We start from the raw sequence: 19395 nt of genomic DNA on the forward strand, positions 1-19395 counted from the left end.
CTTTCTCTCTCTGCAGTTACCCAAAAGAGCACCAACCATTTCCAGCTATTTGGGATCTTTTCTTGCTGTCAGTGAATTTGCAGAATGCTTTCTTGTTTGCTTTGCTTCTCGCTGCAGTGGCACTTCTTGTGATTGTGCCTTCTGGATTTTTCTATCTGGTGTGTGTATGTGTGTTTTGCCCACAGCAATCACTGCTGCTTTTCAGTTTCTGTAGTGTTTGAAGCCTCCCCTCCAGCCTGCCCTCCCTCCAGCCTTTCTTCCCTCTCTCCCATCTTCCCTTCCTGCCTTCCTTCCTTCCCTCCTACCTTCCTTCCCTCCTGCCTCCCTCTTTTCCCTCCTGCCTTCCCTCCCTTCTGCCTTTCCTCCCTCCTCCTTTCCCTCCTGCCTTCCCTCCCTTCTGCCTTTCCTTCCTCCTGCTTTTCCATCTGCCTTCCCTCCTTCCTCCCCTCCCTCTCTCCCGCCTTCCTTCCCTCCCATCCCATCCACCTTCCCTCCTCCCCACCTTCCCTTCATCCTTCCCTCCCTCGGGTGAACACTTCCCGCTTTGTGGCCATCCCCTCCAACTTTGCCTTCATGTTCTCAGCCTCTTGGAATCGGAGCACACAGTGTCCTGTGTCTGTTTTCTGCACCTTGTGTCTAACAAGTGGTCGCAGGCACAGTCCAGGAGCTGGCTGGGCATTCCAGACCCCACTCCTGGTAGCACATCTCAGCTCAGTGCCACCTCTCATTACTCTGCATCCCTTAAGCAGCTCTGGGTGGTGCAGCACAGGAGAGCTGTGTGCCAAGCCCAGCTGGTGATGCTCAGAGCAGGACGCACGCTGAGGGAAGCAGGGATTATGCTGCCTATGCTCCAAAGAGCCTGCTCTGCTCCTGGCCACGAGCATCTCTGCAGCAGGCAATGCAAATTGCTGCTATGCCCGTGGCTGCTGCAGGCAGAGAGCACACCGAGCACCGCTCCTCCGTGCACAGAAACTCGGAGAGCTTTGCTGGCAGCACCCCTCACACTGCTGGCCCTTCGCCACCCTGAGCAAACATCCTTCTTCTGAAATTGCTCAAACGGCACTTATTGCATCAACTGCATCCCAGGGATCTGATTTCTAATAATCGTGACCTCTCCTCGGGGGGGGTTTAATAAAATAGAAGCCTTGTCCCGACCTCTCCTCTCACGTTATCGCGTTTAGCTGTGCGGACCGATGCATTATTCCCAGGCCAATTTCCCCCTCAGCACTGTGAATGAGATCTTTGCCCTAAATGCTATCTCGCCGCTTTGTTTATTTATTTATTAAGTGCCTCAGCCAATTTGTTTTACCTTCACAGCTTCTGAAAGGCTCTGAGCCACTTGATTCGTTCTGGGGATTTGAGGAGGAACGGCCAGAGATTGTTTCATTCTCTCCTGCACTTTGCTTCTCAGCCCGGTGCCAGCTGTTAATCTGAGTCCATTCTGCATCTCAGCTGCAGCTTTGGACTCCTCCTCACAGCAGAATCATTTCCTAGGGGTGCTGGGAGCACGGAGCTCCGTGGTGTGAAGGCTCTGCCCTGGGCGCACTGTTTGTGGCGCAGCGGTGCAGCAGTATGGGGCTGTGCCCCACACATTAGATATGGGGTTTTATTTTGGGGTAGGATGAGTGAGGAGCAGAGTTGGAGCATCTGTTGCTCCTGGTGTGGTGCCACGGTCTGAGGTAACGCCTTGTTTGAGGGGTGGGAGGGGAGTTTCAGGCTGGACATTAGGAAAAGTTTCTTCTCCAAAGGAGTGGTTGGGTGCTGGAATGGGCTGCCCGAGGAGGTCACCATCCCTTGGGGGGTGTTCCAGGAACGTTTAGGTGTTGAACTGAGGGACGTGGTGGAGTGGGAAATACAGGTGACAGGTGGATGGTTGGACTGGGGGATCCTAGAGGTCTTTTCTGAACTTGGTGATGCTATGATCCTACGATTCTAAAGGATGATTTGGTCAGTGCTCCTTTGGAGAAGTGTGGTGAGGAGGAGCGCTGGTCCCCAACTGTCCAAATTGGCATCTTGTGCAGGAAACAGGGGATGCTTGCAGAGGAACTGCAGAATAACGAGGGTTGGAAGGAGCATTGGGAGGTCACTGTGTTGAACCTTCCATTAGGGAGAAAAGCAAGCTCCCAACTCGTTGGTGAAGGAGCCAGAAGGGCCTCGTATCCTCCTGAAATCCCCCTCCAGCTGCCCCCAGCACATGGTGAGGAGAGGAATCCACCAGGGGCAGCAGCTTGGGGCAGAGCTCTGCTCTAATGTGCAACACCTGGAAGGTGCTGGAAGGCGCTGCTGCCCTTGATGCTCATTGCAACGCATCCAAAGGAGCCGGGCGATCGCCTTTGCTGTTCTGATAAACCCAAAGAGAATCTGAGCAACGTTCAGGTGAGATTGCCTCCATGCTGGGCGTTGTTTGTCTCAGTAACAGCTTCTTCAGGGGCCCTGGGCAGCCTGAGCTGAGGGGGGCATCCAGCTCACTGCAGGAGTGGGGCTGGGGGTCCCTTCAGCCCAACCGTGCTGTGGTTCTGTGAGGGCTGGGGTTGGTTTGTGCCCTGTTGGCTCACCTGTTGGTGAGCACGGTAGGGATGGGTTGGGGTTGGACTCGATGGCCTCAGTGGTCTTTTCCAACCCGATTCCATGGTTCTGTCGGTGACCTTCTGAGCTCAGAGCTGCCCCCAGAGCAGGAGGAGCCACGTGTGGCTCTGCGCGTGGGGATCCCCGAAATAGACACATCTCTGGAAGTGTGGGACAGTGAATGGCAACAGCTTTACTCAGCTCCGCATCTCGAGGTAGGAGAGAGGCTGACAGCACTCACCGTGCCAACTTCTGAAGGGGAATCTCAAAAAGATGACGGGAATTCATCAGAAAGGCCTGAGGAATCTGAAGGCATCACATCCTTCTGGGCAATACGGGAAGTGCTGGGGCAATCCCACCAGAGCTGCAAGAGGCCAAACCTCTGGGAGAGGAGCTGCTCCCAGGGGCACAAAAGCTGCCTGCAGTAGGTCCAGGAAAATATCCGGGATCAAAGAGAGCCCTGGGAATGGGAATCTGAACTGGGGGAAGGCAATGTGAGCACCTGGAGCAAGGTGAAGCTGTCGTCCAAATGGAGACCGCGTGGGTTCTGCTGCCCTTTGGTGAGGGTCCGGTGCACTGAGCAGGATGGAACGTGTCCCAAAAGGGAACTCATTTCCTGACCTCTCGACCCTAAACTGGCAGGAAAACAAAGTGTTTGAGAAGAGAAACCACATTGCCCTGAGCAGCATTAGTGGTGTGACAGCTGATGTCAGCAAGGCTCACTAAACATCGCCGCTTCTCTGCGTTGCTGATCCCCAGCCTGCTTATTTTATATGGGGGAAACTGCAAGGCTTGGAAGTCTGATGGAGTTTGTTGATAAATAGGGGTGATGCGTACTGCAGGGAAGGAATTCAAACGGCCTAAATGTTGCATGGGATTGTAAATTAACTGCAGTCCCACCGGCCTCCTTGTCAGCTCCGCCATGAAGAATTCTGCTCTTTCATGAGGCATCACTCGTTAGAATACAGAACAAAACAGCAGCATGTACAAAGTGGGAGAGAAAATAGTGCCACCGTGGCTGTGCTGTGCCAGTGCTGGGTGGAGGGCTGCTCCCCAGCCACTGCAGGCAGCCCCTGTGTGAGGAGGGGGCCGTGGGATTTGGGGGACCGTGGGCAGTGTGCTGGGACGTGTCACAGAAAGGGAGGTGACACTGAAGGGTGCCAGAGGGAAAGAAGCCTTCCTTTGCATCCTGTTGGGCCACGCAGCGTCCATGGCTTCATTTCTCACAGTTTGTGCCTTATTGCGATTGCTGCTTGTCTCGGTGAGCTTCCTGTGCTCTGCAACGGGTCAACCATCAGCTGGCAGCTGAGGATGTTGTCTCAGGGCTGGCTGATGCCCACAGGCAGAGTCTGAGTGCAGGTGGCTCTGTCAGTGACCCCACGGCTGTCCTGGAGCCACCAGCATCCTTCCTACTGCCTCACTTCTGTCTTTCCCTGCGGTGCTGCTCCCAGCTGAGCTCTTCATGCACAGAATATTTCCACTTGGAGCTGTCTTTCTTTCCTCTTTTCACCTTTTAAGGGGTGTCTGCCTTCATCTGCAGGGCTCATAAGGGCTCCTCATCCTGGCCTTGCTGTTGGCACGCTCACCTGACCATGGCTGGGTTGGAAGGGCCCTCCAAAGGCCATCTGGTCCCACTCCCTGCAGTGAGGAGGGACATCCAAAGCTCCACCAGTGCTCAGAACCCCATCCCCTGTGCATGGGTGTCTGCAGGGATGGGCAGCACCACCTCTCTGTGCAACCTGTGCAGTGCCTCACCGCCCTCAGTGGTGCTCCTTACATCCAGCCTCAGCCTCCCTGTTAGTTGGAAACCATCTCCCTATCCCTCTATCCCTCAGATCCTCTTTGTGGCCCTCCTCTGGACTCATTCCAATGCCTCCATGTCCCCTCCCGTGCTGAGCGCTCCCCATCTGGGCACAGTGCTCCAGGCGAGGTGTCCCAGCACAGAGCAGAGGTGCAGATCCCCTCCTGCTGGCTGCGCTGCTCTGGATGCCCCCAGGGTGCAGTTGGCTCTCTGTGCTTTGAGGGCACAGCGCTGCCTCGTGCTGCTGCCCCCCACCAGCACCCCCAGGGCCTTTTTGGCAGGGCTGAGCTCAGTACTGGATGTTTTTTTTGATCCTTCTGCCACAAGGACGACTGCACGGACTGCCCCACAATGCAGCCTCACTGCTCTCCTCGTGCTCTCAGCATGCTGGGGTTGTCCCTGCCTCTGTGCCCACGTGGCTTTGAGGATGGGGTGTCCTTGGAAGACCCAGGTCCAGTGATGGCATGGATGCGCTCTCCTGGCGGGGTCTGAGCGGCCGTATGGCTCTGAGCAGCGGGCTGGAAGCGCAGGCATGGCCTGAATGCCAATGAGCTCCACGCAGCTCTGCAGCCCACCGTCCTCTCCTGGAAAGCAGACAGAAATGCAAAACGGTTGGAGCAGGTGCTTGGTGCTGTCCCAAGCGGGCTCCTGCCAGGCGTGGAGCTGCTGTTGCAGCAGGCAGGGCGGCTCGCACGGTTCTCTGCTCTGGTGAGCTGCCCTGGCGCATGCTGGGCTGGCTCCAGCGCCGTGCTCTGGATGGCAATGCGTCACATCTCACAGCTCGTGGCTGTTTCCGTGGGCTTGAGCGTCTCGCTGCTTTTCCCAAAGACTTTTGCACGATCGTTTGCCACGGCATCATCAACGTGTGATCTCTGAGTGCTTCCTGGGGGTCAGTGCATTGCAGGAGCCGGTGGAACCGCTGCGCTTTGCTCCCATCTCTGAGAGCCGTGCAGTCCCTGCTGTAGGCACTGTCCCTTGGCCCTGCCACCATTCGTGCCCTCCTGCTCAGCCTCATGCAGCCCATCTCTGTGCCCTAACCCCTGCTGCCATCCTTACTGCCATCTCCATGACCTCAGCCCCAAGCTCTGCGTGCTGCTCTGTAGCTCTGCTGTTGGCTCAGGGCAGCACCTGGATGCTGCATCCAGTGCAGAGGCTGTGCCTGTGGTGCAGATCCTGCCAGAAACCAAACAGGAGGTTTGGCAATGTCAGGGCCAGAATAGCAAATAGCAGAGGAGATTTCCTGGTGCTTCTGTCGATCAGTGGCACTCTTGTCTGCGCAGGCAGCTCTGAACAGAGCTGTGCAGGCTGACAGCAGAGAAATGCTGCATAGAAGCACAGACCGGAGGTGATCTCTTTGTACACAGAAAGAAGGAAATAATTTCTGCAGAAGCGGAGCTGAACAAGGACTTAACATCACATTGGTTTGGGGGATCCATAGGACTGGATCTGATCCATGCCCTCCCCACTGTGATCCTCGTGCCTTTCTCACAGCAGCACTGCTCCACCACCGAGCAGCTCCGTGTGCTTTGGGCTGATGGAGGAGCAGGTGGAGCAGCATTGCTGGTGCTGAGCCTAAAGCAGCTCTGCCCGAGGCCTGCACCCTGCGCACCGTGGACGTGAGGTCAGGAGAGGAGGGAGCCGTGCTCATGGCCCCAGCTGGAGGGGGTTTGGGATCTGGGACAGCTTTTGATTTTACCTGAGGGCAGCCAACTTTGAAATGCACGCAGGGTCCAGAAGGGCTGTTCATACTCCTGGTTTTTACCCACTTCACCCAGGCTGATGTCCCAGTGTGTGGCTCATTGTGGCCACGCGCCTGTGTGTGGTGCCAAAGTGCCCCAGCTATGAGGCTGGGCTTCTGCCCCAAATGTCTGATATTTAAAGGATTTTATGTCCTGGTTTCATAGAATCACAGAATGGTAGGGGTTGGAAGGGAGCTCCAGAGATCATGGAGTCCAACCCCCTGCCAAAGCAGTTCCTACAGCAGGTCGCACAGGTCGGCATCCAGGCAGGTCTGGAACATCTCCAGAGCAGGAGACTCCACCACCTCCATGGGCAGCCTGCTCCAGTGAACAGTGGGACCCATAGAGACACGTTGGGACCCATAGAGACACGTTGGGACCCATAGAGACACATTGGGACCCATAGAGACACGTTGGGACCCATAGAGACATGTTGGGACCCATTGGGACCCATAGAGACACATTGAGACCCATTGGGACCCACAGACTCCCCCACCTCCCTGGCAGCCTGTTCCAGTGCTCCTCACCTCACTGCACAGCCGTTCCTTTGCACATTGCTGCACAACTTCCTATGCTGCAGTTTCCAGCCGTTTCCCCTTGTCCTGTCTCCACTCCCCACTGAAAAGAGTCCGGCCTCGCCATGCTGCCCCCCACACCTCAGATATTTACAGACCTGGATCAGCTCCCCTCTCAGCCTTCTTTCCTCCATGCTGAACAGACCCAGCTCACTCAGCCTTTCCCCATAGCAGAGATGCTCCAGGCCCCTCACCATCTTTTGGCCCTCCGCTGGACTCTTCCCAAGAGATCCCTGTCTGTTTTGTGCTGGGGAGCCCAGAACTGGATGCAGTGCTCCAGGTGAGGCCTCACCAGGGCAGAGCAGAGGGGGAGGATCACCTCCCTCGACCTGCTGGCCACGCTCTTTTTAATGTTTAATGCACCCATAACTCATGTGCCCAAGTCTCCTTGCCAAGGTGCCAAAGGCATTGGGACCCCCCCCAGAGCTCTTTGGTGTGTGCCAATGGAGTGACCTTGGGCTGAAGCAATTAATGGATTATCATTGCTCTCTCCATGTGTGGTGTTTATGACATCCTTTCCTCGCTCCCTGCTTACGGTGCTTGCACCCCAAACACGACCATGCTGTATGGCTTGGCATGGAATTGCTCGTATTGCCTGGAGATGGGCATGGCTGACACTGGGCAGCAATCTCAGCTGTCGTAAAGCAGATTTGTTCCCTGTTAGTGGGGCTACTACTTTATGGTGGGCAAAGTCTTGCCGGTGGCCTTCCTGAGCTGGTTGGCTTGTAGCAGTGCATTCTTTTAGCTGGTTTTAATCTTCCTGTTGAAATATCTTCCAGCCTGAACCTCCCCAGGTTTTTCATTGCTTCTGGCTCCGTGTCAGTTAAAACAGACCCGAGATTTTGAAATGAGGAAAAGTGGAGGAAAAATGGTTGCAATATAATCTTTGAGCAGACGTGATCCTTGTATAAAAGCCAGCGTGGCAGGAAGCTGGTGTTTCACGTGGATGTTAGCAGGGAACCAAGCAGGTGAGTTAGTGCTTCAGAGGACATAAAATGACAGTGCACAAAATGAGGGTCCCATCAATGCTGCCGTGGTCCAGATCACAGCGCTGCAGAGATCTGCCCCCTATTCCCTCCTTGCCTCTTTCCTTTGCTCACTTCCAGCTCCTTGCTCCAGCCAAACCAATGGACACATGCCGTGTTTCGTGTCTGTGTGGGGACACATGGCCAGGCTGGGGCAGCTGTGGGATGTGCAGGTGTGCAGAGCCCTGTTCTCTCGGCAGATCTCCTGTCTGAATGCAGGCAACACTGTCGGCTTCCCCAAATTCCATCTGTGTTGATTTTCAGACTCTCATCTCTGTTAGGCAGTCCACCTTTGTATTCAGTTCTTATCAAAATCCAAGGCAAGGTATGAATGTGGTTTTTGGACTCTGTACTGCTGTCACTGCTGTCGATGTGAAGATAGGAAGAAGAAGCTTTCCTCGTGGATGATGCACTCGATGGAAGGAGCTGTGGGCAGTGCTGGGTCCGGTCACCATCAGGATTTGATTTGCAGAACCAGTGGGGACAGGGAGGCCACGCTTCTGTCTTTGAGCAGCCGAGTGGGCCACAAGCAGTTTGTACACCCAGGAGGATTACTTGAGTCCTGTGCCGAGAGTGAGGGTGGCTCTGGGGTTCTGAATGAAAGGGAAAGCTCTGCGTTGGCTCTGGTGGCACTCAGCCTCCTGGCTCGTTGGGTTTCCTTTGGATGGGCAGGGAGGAGGAAAGTTACGTTGGTGCAGCTGGCAGAGAGGTGGTGGCACAGAGCTCAGGGCTGGCAGCTGGCAGCTGAGAGGAGGGCTCTGCTGGCTGCACCATCCAGAAACAGAGCTGTCATCGTTCACAGCACTCAGAGGAAAACCCAGCAGCAGCCCTGGGTGTGATCCAGCACTGCAGAGCCCAAGTGTGCGTTGCAAGGGAGCGGCTCCAGCTGAGCATCACGGCTTCGTGTGCCCATGCACTGCCTGAGTGTTCAAGAGGAATCCTGGGTCTCGTGGGAAGGGACCTGCGAGAGCTGCTCGAGGCATCCGAGGCCTCCAGCAGGAATCTGAGCACTGACTGGGACGTGGCCTGCGGGCATCGCTGCGGAGAGATGGTTTTGAGTGATGGAAGGTTTAGGAATCTGACGGCAGCCGCAAAAGACGTTGGCTGTAAGTTGAATTCTGAATGTTGAAACAAGAGATTGCAGTGTCGTGGGCCTCTTGTTTTTTGTAAGCGAGGATAATTAAGAGTTGGAGTGAATGATCTCGCTGTCGTTAAGCTGAGGCCGGGTTCTGAGCTGCCCAAGAGCTTCGAGCCAGCATGGAAATGGTGGAGCCCAGGACTTGAGTGGTGACATCCCAGCTCTGCTGCCTCCCTCTTGCAAGGCTGAGGGCAGCCCTGGTTGCTGGTGCACAGAGTGCCTGAGGGTGCCAACGTGATGCCCTTCACCAGTAGGGCTGCAGAGGGAACTGTAGGAATCCTTTGCACGATGAGGATGTCTGCAGTTAATGAAGGGAAAGGTTGCTGATGGTTGGGAGTAGCACGGCCTGTTTGTAAGGAAGCAATGGCTCTTGCAAAGTGAGATTTCCCCCACTGAGCTGAGAGAGGAGCTGCACGTGTTGGCAGCCGTGGATGGAGGCGATCAGGTGAGCAAAATACATCTGGGTTTTCTGGGAAGCTTTAGATGAGGTTTTGTATTGAGGCTGCTGATGGAACGAAGGATGGGCTCAAAGGCTTCTAAATGGAGAGAGAGATGGGTGAGACTGAAATGTTGAAACTGGGATGGCAAACAGTCAGGAATGGGGCAGCTGGAGCTGCTGCTGCTGGAACTGCTTCATTCTGATTTCATCACTGGAAGGAAGCATGCTTTGAACCCTCTGCACCTGTGGAAGAGGCAAAGTTCTTTGGGTATCCTGTGCATATGATTCTAGAATCCATGATTCCAGATGGATGTGATTCCAGAACCTATGATTCTATGATTCTGATGAGGGCTGAGTGCATGAAAGGTGTCAGGTGGGCCACCACAAAGATAAACACAAAGCAGTGCAGCTGCAAGTATTAAATGTATTGAGTCTGCATTCAGCTACACGATGCCAAACGTGGAGTGCAGCTCCAGAACAGCACTGACAGCAATCAAAATCGTGAGCCTGGGGCACAGCAGCAGCTCAAAGAACTGCTGGAGCACCTCGAGAAGAGAGCAGTGATGGCACAAGTGAGGGGTGAGGCACAGATGCTCTCCTTAATAGCACCTTCTAATGCTGCTTGCCAGAGACAGAAAACTGTGCTGTCAGACCACTAACCCAGTCCTGTGAAGTATTTCATGTATTTCATCAGTTAATTACCTCAGAAGTGAGACTTCTGTTGTTGTGTTGTACTTCTTTGACCTGAGGTTTGTAGTGAGTCTTCCAGTTCTCTCCCTAGATGCTCAAAGTGTGATGGAAAGCTTCTGGCTGTGGCTGCTGGAAAGCTGCAAGCAGCTCGCATGCCTGCCTGCATTGGATTTGTGTCATTGGTGAGATCTGCTTAGGCTGGAGATGATTTCCGTGCTCAGGCCTGATGTCAGTTGGTGCTGGAGCTGACATAGCTTTCCTCTGGTGTTGCTGTCATGTTTCTGTGTGTGGGATCCCTGCCTGGGGCCATGCACCTCTTGGTGCTTGCAGAGCCACTGCTTGCTTTGTTGGGTCTAAATCTGTAACCGTGGTCAAGTGGAACTTCTTCAACCACATCCCTGAGGTTTCCTCTCTCAAGTCTCCGTTGTGGCACCACTGATGCCTTAAAGAAGATGATGAGCTCTGAGCAGCCTGTCAAGGTTCTGACAGACTTCATTCCTGGAGCACGTGGGCACTTCTGTCACATGAGCTCTGGCTTATCGGTCTCGGTGTGTAGTAGGAGTGAATAGTCTGAAGTGGGCTGAGAGCTGGGCCCTGGGAAGCTGCTGGTCTGAGGGGCCTTTGGGCAATGTGCAAACTGAAGTTTGGTGAGCGTCAGTACAGGGCTGTACTGCCCCAGCCTGCCTATTTCCCCAGCCCCCAGCAAGTCCTATGTCTCCAGCAGCTGGAGCCTGACAAGGGCAGGGGATGCATGGGTCAGCATCGTGCAGCCCTTTCCTAACCCATCTCTAACAAGCTGGAGCTGTCCTGCAGCCCAGGAGCACTGGGGATGCATCTCTGTGCATGATAAGACTCAGACTGTATGTAGCTCAGATTGCACTGAGGGTCTGAGAGCCGTGCTGGATGCAAAACACAAAGACCACTTCTGCAAACACTGCTGCACCCCTCATTGCAGCCCCTGTACCAGCACTGCCTTCAGGCTGACTGCAGCCCCGTGCAGGCACTGCTGGAGCTCTGTGCAAACAGCTCCAGGTGTCCTCTGCTGCCCTGTGGGCTCCTCCACCCCTTTGCACAGTCTGCTCTCGTATTGCTTGCAGCTGAGTCCCTCTTAGCGGTGGAACAGACCTTCAGCAGCTTACGGCTGTCTGGGAGTGGTTGTGGACTGCTTCCCAAGGGGGAAAATGAAACAGAAGGGCCACAGGTCCCCTCTGCTTTCCCCTGGTGTTGTGTGTAAGGTATTGGCATGCTCCTGAGGTCCTCTTGCTCGCTGAGTACCTGCCGCACACCGCGCTTTCCATCAGCTCTTCCTCTTAATGTAATTCACGTATTCAAGAACAGTTTCTGAAATTCAATCACATCCCCATTCCAGTTGCCTAATATACTCCAGCGGAGTTTTCATTATTGGAATATATTAAATTAAGTTGTTTCCTTTGCATCTCTTAAAGGTGCAGCTCCGGCTTCCCATCCATCAGAAACGAACAGCCGTGTGTCCTGCAGGGCAGGTGGCTGCTCAGTGCATTCCTTGTCCAGGCAGGGAGAAAGGCCCGACGCGATTCCCTGCTAAGGCAGTTCAGGGAAGTGATGTTTTGTGACATCTTTAAATCTGGTTATTTTGCTCCTGGCTCGTTTGTCTGCTGGGGTGCAGCCATAATTCAGGCGATACCAACAGATGATTTGCTGCAGCCGTGGTGGATGCGGCTCTGAGCGCTGAGATGCCGGCGTGATCCGTGCCCAGTTTTCCCAGTATGATGGAGGGGAGAAGCCTGGAGGATGGCTGAGGCTGAAGCTGTTCGTACACTGGCAGTCCCCTGTGTTCAGATGAGGAAACGCGGGTGCAGGAGGGTCTTATCAGCATCCCAGTCTGAAGGCTGTGTCAAAGACAAAGAGCAGATACAGCGGCGACAATCTGCTTGGAGAATTGCTGCTGCTGATAAGCAGCGTCTTCCCCTCGGTTAAGATCCAGTCTGTATGTTTATAATCTGCTCATCTAAATTCCCTACGTACTTCCAATTGAAGGTGGCATTCTGCTTCGTTTCCTATATGGAGCTGATTTGCACTCTGGACGTGGTGAAATCCACACGGTGCTGAGCATCCCAGGGGGTGCCCAACAACGTGGGGATGTGACCCCTGGGGACGTGGGTCGTGGGCATGGTGGGACGGGTTGGATTTGGGGATCTCAGAGGTCTTTTCCGACCTGCTCGAATCTATGATTGTGTTTTGTGAAAGGTCTGATGTGCTTTTCAGTGGGCAACCCAGGGGTTGGACTCGATGAGCTCTGGAGGTCCCTTCCAACCCCTACAACTCTGTGATTCTGTGATTCTGTGACCCAAGTGCTTACAGCTACCTGGAGGCATTTGAGGCCACCCTGCAGGCATTCAAGGCCAGGCTGGATGTGGCTCTGGGCAGCTTGGTATGGTGGCTGGAGACCGTAGCAGGGGATTGGAACGAGATGAGCATTGTGGTCCTTTTCATCCCAGGCCATTCTATGATTCTGTGATGCTACCTGGGGATGGCAAGCAGACTCCAGTTTTTTGTGTCACCCTTTGTCTCTTTGCAATTTGCTGTTGGTAGGAGGGAATGATTAACCTGGAAACACAGCAGAGACCAGGAACAGCGGAGGTGTGGGGAGGTGGTGGTGGTGGTGATGGAGATGATCCTCTCCTGATGGCTGCTGTCAAGGCAGTGTCACACAGCTTTATTCAGCCCATTAATCAGCACACCCTGCCACTGCCCTGAGTGTGGGGCAGAGTCTGTTCGTGAGGACAAGCACAGGAGGTCGTGGTTAGCAGTGATGGTGTGTGAGAGGGCAGTGATCACACGTGGAATGTGAGACATTGGTGTGAGAGAAGGTGTGAAAGGAGAGGAGGAGCTCCCTACGTGTGAAAGCAAGTGGAAGGTCCCAGGTGCAGCAGGAGATGTGGGGAGAAAGGCTCTGCCAGGGAGGTGACCCACTGTGCAGGGGCAGAACATGTGGACATGAGCATCTCCAGCCTGGATCAAATGCTGCAGAGAGAGCTGGGGCATGGAGAAGGCAGGGGATCATGGGGTGGGGTGGGATGGGATGGGATGGGGTGGGATGGGATGGGATGGGATGGAATGGGGTGGGATGGGATGGGATGGGATGGGATGGGATGGGATGGGAACGGGAGGGGTGGGGGATGGGATGGGACAGGATGGGATGGCACAGGATGAGATGGGATGGAGAGAAATGGGAGAGGATGGGGAAGGACAAGATGGAGAGGGATGGAATGGAATTGGGGTGAGATGGGTCAGGATGGAATGGCAGCTGTCCTGTCTGGTAGCAGAAGAAAGCGTGCCTGGAATGTGTTCAAGGTTTGGGAATTGGCTCCACCAAGGCTGAGGCACTGAGTGGAATTGCTGCACCCCATGGAGAAGTGCTTAGGGAACGTTCACCCATGGGGAATGGCACTGATGTTTACAGTGCTGTGGAGATATGTGTGCACACGTTTGTATACGCACATCCTTCACATATCCATATATATTTGCATTTTTCCCTCTCTATCTGTCTGTCTCTCTGTCTGTCAGAATGATTTACTGTAGCTTGCTCTTTATCTCCATGATCCATGATTCAGGTTTTAAGGAGCTTGTGCATCTTTTTCTATCAGCACTAAATCGAAACCTCCTGGATATACAATGGATTCAAGCACAGCTCCCCAGGAAAGGTGAACACAGTAGATGTAATCTGTTGGTGTGATAGAGGACATCTGATGGAGTGCCCTGCATTAAACAGATGGTTCTCCTGGAGAACGTGGCATTAATGCAGAGCTGTGATGTAAATAAGCAGTGGTCTGAATGTGCAAGAGCAGTGGGTTGCTGAAAGGGAAGTGCTGGAACAGAAGGAGGTTGGTAGGAAAAGCCACCTCGTGTCGGTGCTGCTGAGGGTCTTCAGAGTGATCTCTGGTGTCCTTGGCACCAGGAGCTTGCTCTTGGGCTCTGATGACATGAAGTTGGTGCTTAGGAGGGCTGGGATGTCAGGGGGAATTTACAGAATGGGAGAGCTGCAAGTAAGATGGAAATGTAAGCAAGACGTGTCTGAAAGATAACAGATTTCTACTATGAATTCGTAGTTGCCCTGTCTGTTTCTGTTGGAAACTTTAAGGGAGGATGTTTGGGAACATTAATCAGAAAATGACAGCCAGAATGATGTGCAGGCAAGTGCTGACAGCATTGTCCAACATCCTGCAAGGCCTTATTGAAAACTTAATTTAGAATGGGATGGGATGGAATAGTTCAGGAAGGGGCTTTCAGAGGTCATCTGATCCAACTGCCACTGCAGGGCAAACCTGTTGAAGTGCATTGCTGAGGGCATTGTCCAAATGCCTCCTGGACACTGGAAGGCGTGGGGCAGCAACACCTCCATTCCAGTGTCTGGGCAAATGTTCTCATTAGCCAGCCCTGGAGACTGTCTGATCCCTTTTTGAAGCTGCCTCTGCTTTCAGCATTCATAGCATCCTCACACACGTGGTCTCATAGCTGAAAGGAATTGCTTTTCCTTCTGTTTCACGTCCCTGCAGCAAGGTTAATGGTTACAAAGGCACTGGAAATGGGCTTGGTTATCCTACTGGAGGCAGAGGTGGGACTGAGCATCAGTAAAGGCTGTAAGTACCTGAAGGGAAGGGCAGAGCCAGGCTCCTGTCAGTGGTTCCAGTGCAGAACCGAAGGCACTGGGCACAAACTGGGGCACAGGGGGTTTCTTCTGAGCATCAGGAAACACCTCTGTGCTGTGCAGGTGGTGGAGCCCTGGCACAGGGACCAGAGGGGTTGCGGGGTGTCCTCTTTGGGGATCCCCACGTCCACGTGGGCTTGGGGCTGGACCAGCTCTGGGTGTCCCTGCTGGGGCATTGGGTGACCAGATGGACCCAGGGGGCTCTTCCCACCTCCCAACCACTCTGTGATGCTGCGAGAGACGGTGGATATTGGCACAGGTGTGAGTTGGAATCATTCTTCCATATGGATCTGGAAAATAGAAAGTGACCCTAGGAGCTGCAAGGGAAGTTCTTCCAGTGGGAGCACTAAGAACAAGCAATCTAAGCAATTCTAAAGCGAGGAATCCTAAGTTCAGCAGCGAGCACACAGTTATCTGCCAAAGCTGATTTCACCGGTGATGCTTCCACTCCAGTGCTCCCAGTTTGATTTGCTTTGATTTTCCCAGAGTCACAGGGCTGAAGGGCTTGCAAGGGACCTCTGGGAACCCCCGTGTGCTCAGTAAGGTTCCCTACAGTGGGATTTCCCTACTGTGGGTGGCAATTTCTTCATGGGAGACATTCCAAAAAGAGTGGACCTCCATTCCAAAGGAGTGTCCTCCTTTGCAGACCTCTGACGCATTCCAGCTTTTCATTCTGCAACTCAGAAGAGCTGAAATGTTTGTAATGATGCCCCAACGCTCGTTTGGTTGCAAGATAAAAAGTTGCACTGGGTCAAACAGTGCCAAGCAGGGGCGATAATTCCATGGGACTGGGTTACAGAGTGCTGAGCAGTGCTGGAAATGAGGAGAGGCAGAATGGCCTTGGAGCGCCGCCGTGAGCGCGTGCAGCCGCATGGAGCTGGTGAGGGGGTTGGGTGGAAGGTCCATTTACCCCAATATTTTGGGTTAATGGCCCGTTTGGCAGCCTTTGGTGCTCGGAGCTGATCTGAGGAAGGGTTGCACCGAGGTTCTTCACCCTGGTTGGTTCATCCATCGGCTCTCAGAGCTCCGCGCTCGGGAGGATCCCCAAGGATCCCCATTGCGGGCACAGCGCCGGATTCTGTCCCATCTCCTGTGAACATCACCAGCAGATTTTGGCTTCGTTCCCTGTTTTGAGCACTTCTTGTAATCCTGGTTATCCATTGATCATTTTAACTTCCCAACAAATGCTCTTTTCTGGATGTTTCTGAAAAATGACGCATTGGTTTTCGGGTGCATCGCTCCTGCGGCTCCATTTTCGTGGGTGTTCCTTTTTGGTTTGGTTCATTTCTTTGTTTGTTTGTGAGTTTGTTTTTCTTTCTTTCTTTCTTTCTTTCTTTTTTTCCTTCCCCCCCATTTAACTTTAAAGGATGCATGATTCATTCTGTTTTGTTTCAGGCTTTTCTTCCTCGCTGAAATACAGCTTTGTCTTTTTGCCTGGTGTTTCTTGTAGAGCCTTCCTCACCCCGTTGCTCCCAGCCCTGCTGCCTTCCTTTAAGCCTCCCCCAAGACTTCCTGGGATACCTGAGCCCATAAGGTGCCCACAGTTTCCAGGACACCAGCAGTGCCTTTGCTTTCAGCTGACCACTGGTCACTTCTTACTGCCATAATTAGTTTTTATGAACTTTGTTAAACTGGGCGCAGTGCTGGTGACTTCATTGGCTTCCATTGAGCCTGCAGCATTACGAGCCTCACCGCACTCAGGTCACTGTTAATTAACGTCTTCCAATTAACAAGATTATGAGCCCTGCCATGCTCGCTGCTCAGCACAAGGTCAGGAGTGAGTTTGCCTTTTCCCAGGTGCTTTGTGTCACACCTTCTCTCAGTGTCTCACCCAGGGCCCATTGGATCAGTAGCTCCACTAAAAATGGGGATTCTGGTTCTTTTATTGCATCCCCTTGACTGCCAGCTCCTGTGCAGAGAAACATTTGCCTTAGTTTGGGGTTTTTGTTTTCTAGTTCCATTTGTGCAACTGCTGTCTGCAGCTGTACATCTGATGGCCAGCTTCTGTCTGGTCTCTTTCTGGCTTTACCCCTCCAGTGTGAGCATCCCCAGGCAGGTGCTGTTCTGCATCTACCAGCTTTCCTCCCTTTAGTTGGAGGCCCTCCATCTCGTGTTAAATCCCAGCAGCTGCTTCCTCTGGGATGTAGAAGGAGCCCACCTTTGCAATACAGGTGTCTTATTGGCTGCATTTTCCTCAGTTTCTGATTGCTCCACGTCCCTCTCATCTGCGCCGTGCTCTCATGCAGTCTCAGCCATTCAGCTGGATTTTACCTCCCTGCTCCTCGGATTTGGCTTTGCATTGTGCTGGGTTGTTTCTCAGAGCTTTTGCTTGCTGGTCTTTGTCTTCAGCTCCCGGAAAGCTGCCTCCAGCAGCCCTCTCCCACTCCTCACATATCACTGCTCCACATGAGACCCTCCCCAGCATTTGGAAGGGTCCCACAAAGGCTGCCACCTTACCAAACAGGACACGAATCACCAAGAATTCTTCTTGCATTTCACAAATCTCATCTCGGTGCTTAGCAATCACAGAACGGTTTGGGTTGGAAGGGCCTTCTAAAGGTCCCATTCCCTGCAATGAGAGGGACACCCACAGCTCCATCAGGTGCTCAGAGCCCCATCCCCTGCCCGTGGGTGTCTGCAGGGATGGGGCTGATGGACCACTCCACAACTTGCCTCGGTGGCAGCATTTTCACTTTCTCAGCTGTCACGTTGGCTTTGCTTCTTGCAGATTTCCCTGTTTGTGTTCAGTGCCTTTCACACCTCCACGCACAGCTACGAATCATGTGCACAGCTCGTCGTCAGTCATCCTGATGGCATCACGTTGAGGGTCAGACTTTCTGCACTCACAGATATTAAGAGCAGCCGTGCGGTGCTCCGCAACGAAGCCCATCTGACTCGAACAGCTCCGACCGAGTGGTTCTGCAAGGTGCTGAACAAGCTGAGGAGTGAACAGATTCGCACCCTGCGCGGATGCTCTTCTTCAAGAGCCACGTAGGGCTCCTGGCAGCCCATCTGCACCACAGCTCCTGTTTGTGCTGACGGTAATTCTGCACAGATAGAGCCTTCAGGGGGTTCCTTGGCTGTCGGAAGGTTGGAAACGGTTGCGATTACTTTAGTAATTAAATCACTTTAGTAATTAAAGTCAGAGCGTGGTGTGACCGCATGGTTGTGCTCCCAGGCAGGGCCAGCATTTTGTGGGGTCAGGGGTCCCAGGTGCCCACGGGTTCCTGTAGAATTCTTCTGCACCACCATCTCTCATCCCTCAAATACGAAACCTCAGCATGCAATCACAGAGCCATAGAATGGCCTGGGTTGCAAAGGACCACAATGATGGTTACAACCCCCTGCTGTGTGCAGGTCACCAACCAGCAGCCCAGGCTGCCCAGAGCCACATCCAGCCTGGCCTCCAATGCCTGCAGGGATGGGGCATCCACAGCCTCCTTGGGCAACCTGTGCCACTGCCTCACCGCCCTCTGCATGAAAAACTTCCTCCTCACATCCAACCCAAACCTCCCCTGTCTCACTTTAAAGCCATTCCCCTTGTCCCACCACCACCCACCCTCACACACAGCCGTTCCCCTCCTGTTTATCCGCTCCCTTCAAGCACTGAAGGCCACCATGAGGTCTCCCTGGATCCTTCTCTTCTCCAAGCCGATCAATCCCAGTTCCCTCAACCTTTCCTCACAGCAGAGCTGCTCCAGCCCTCTGACATCTCAGTGCCCTCCTCTGGACTCGTTCCAAGAGCTCTGCATCTTTCTTGTACTGCTTGGTGATCCTGCATGCAGCAGGGGGGCTGGAGCTTCATGATCTTTCCAACCCAAGCCATTCTTTGACTCTACGATCTACCAGAGCTGTGTCTGCCTGCACTGCTCGGATCCCGAATTAAGCCAGGCGGTGGCACAGTGTTTCTGGCAGCAGGACAGACTGTGCCCCTTCCAGGTGCCGCTGCTGGAGGCGGCACGACGCGCCTGCCCGGCGCGTGACTCAACACGAGCTCCTTTTTTAAGAAATACAGATGCGGAATAAATGGGAATCAATTACACTTCCTACACAAAGAATCCCCTTGATTTGGCATCTGACACAGACACATCCTTCCTTCCAAGGGAATAGAATTTGAAAATTCGTTTGAGTTTCAGGGAAACTTCCCAGACGTGCTCTCCTTCTCAGCAGTGACTCTGGGAATGCACTGCACGCATGTGTGCCCCTCCAGCCCGATGCCAGGGGTCCTCCTGGGCAGCCTGGGCCCCATTGGGCCGATTCCAGCCTATGGAACTGCCACCCCATCCCCTTTCTGTTGGGGGCAGACCTGCTCCCCCCGGTGCCTTCCAGCTTCTGAGCAGCACCCTGCAGCGTAGCTTCCCTCATTGGTGCTGAGACACACCAGTCCCCCAGTGTTTGGTCCATGCAGGAATGGGTGGCAGTGTCCCCATTGCTTTGGGCTGATCGTGGAGAGCATCGTGGTGGGATGCTGTCAGCGTCTTGATTCATTCTCCTCATGGTTCATAGAATCATAGAAAAGCTCGAGTTGGAAAGGAGCCTTAAGGATCGTGGAGTCCAACAGCCAGCTCCACAAAGCACCGCCTCAAAATGAGACCCTCTGACTGAGGACACTCCTTCCTCTCTGGCAGTGGGGGCTGTGCCATGCTTAGAGGAGCTGTGCCATGACCAACGGGCTGTGCCATGTCCTGGGGAGCTGTGCCAGGCCCTGGGGAGCTGTGCTGTGCCCTAGGAGCTGT

The 19395-nt window shown here is 53.8% G+C and overlaps 1 protein-coding gene across 1 annotated transcript in view; it reads left to right on the forward strand.

Moving 5' to 3' along the window:
- Positions 1 to 17999, forward strand: part of LOC122164595 (SH3 and multiple ankyrin repeat domains protein 3-like) — a 78594-nt gene extending 60595 nt beyond the window's left edge. The window contains exon 11 of the mRNA XM_042826708.1: positions 17388 to 17999. Within this exon, the coding sequence (XP_042682642.1) occupies positions 17388 to 17484 (97 nt within the window). The 3' untranslated portion in view covers positions 17485 to 17999. The remainder of the gene's footprint in view (positions 1 to 17387) is intronic.
- The last annotated feature ends 1396 nt before the right edge of the window (positions 18000 to 19395 follow it).

The sequence above is a fragment of the Centrocercus urophasianus genome, unplaced genomic scaffold (genome assembly GCF_019232065.1).
Source record: "Centrocercus urophasianus isolate 14NV4802_14NV808 unplaced genomic scaffold, USGS_Curo_1.0 seq_268, whole genome shotgun sequence".
Lineage (NCBI taxonomy): Eukaryota > Metazoa > Chordata > Aves > Galliformes > Phasianidae > Centrocercus > Centrocercus urophasianus.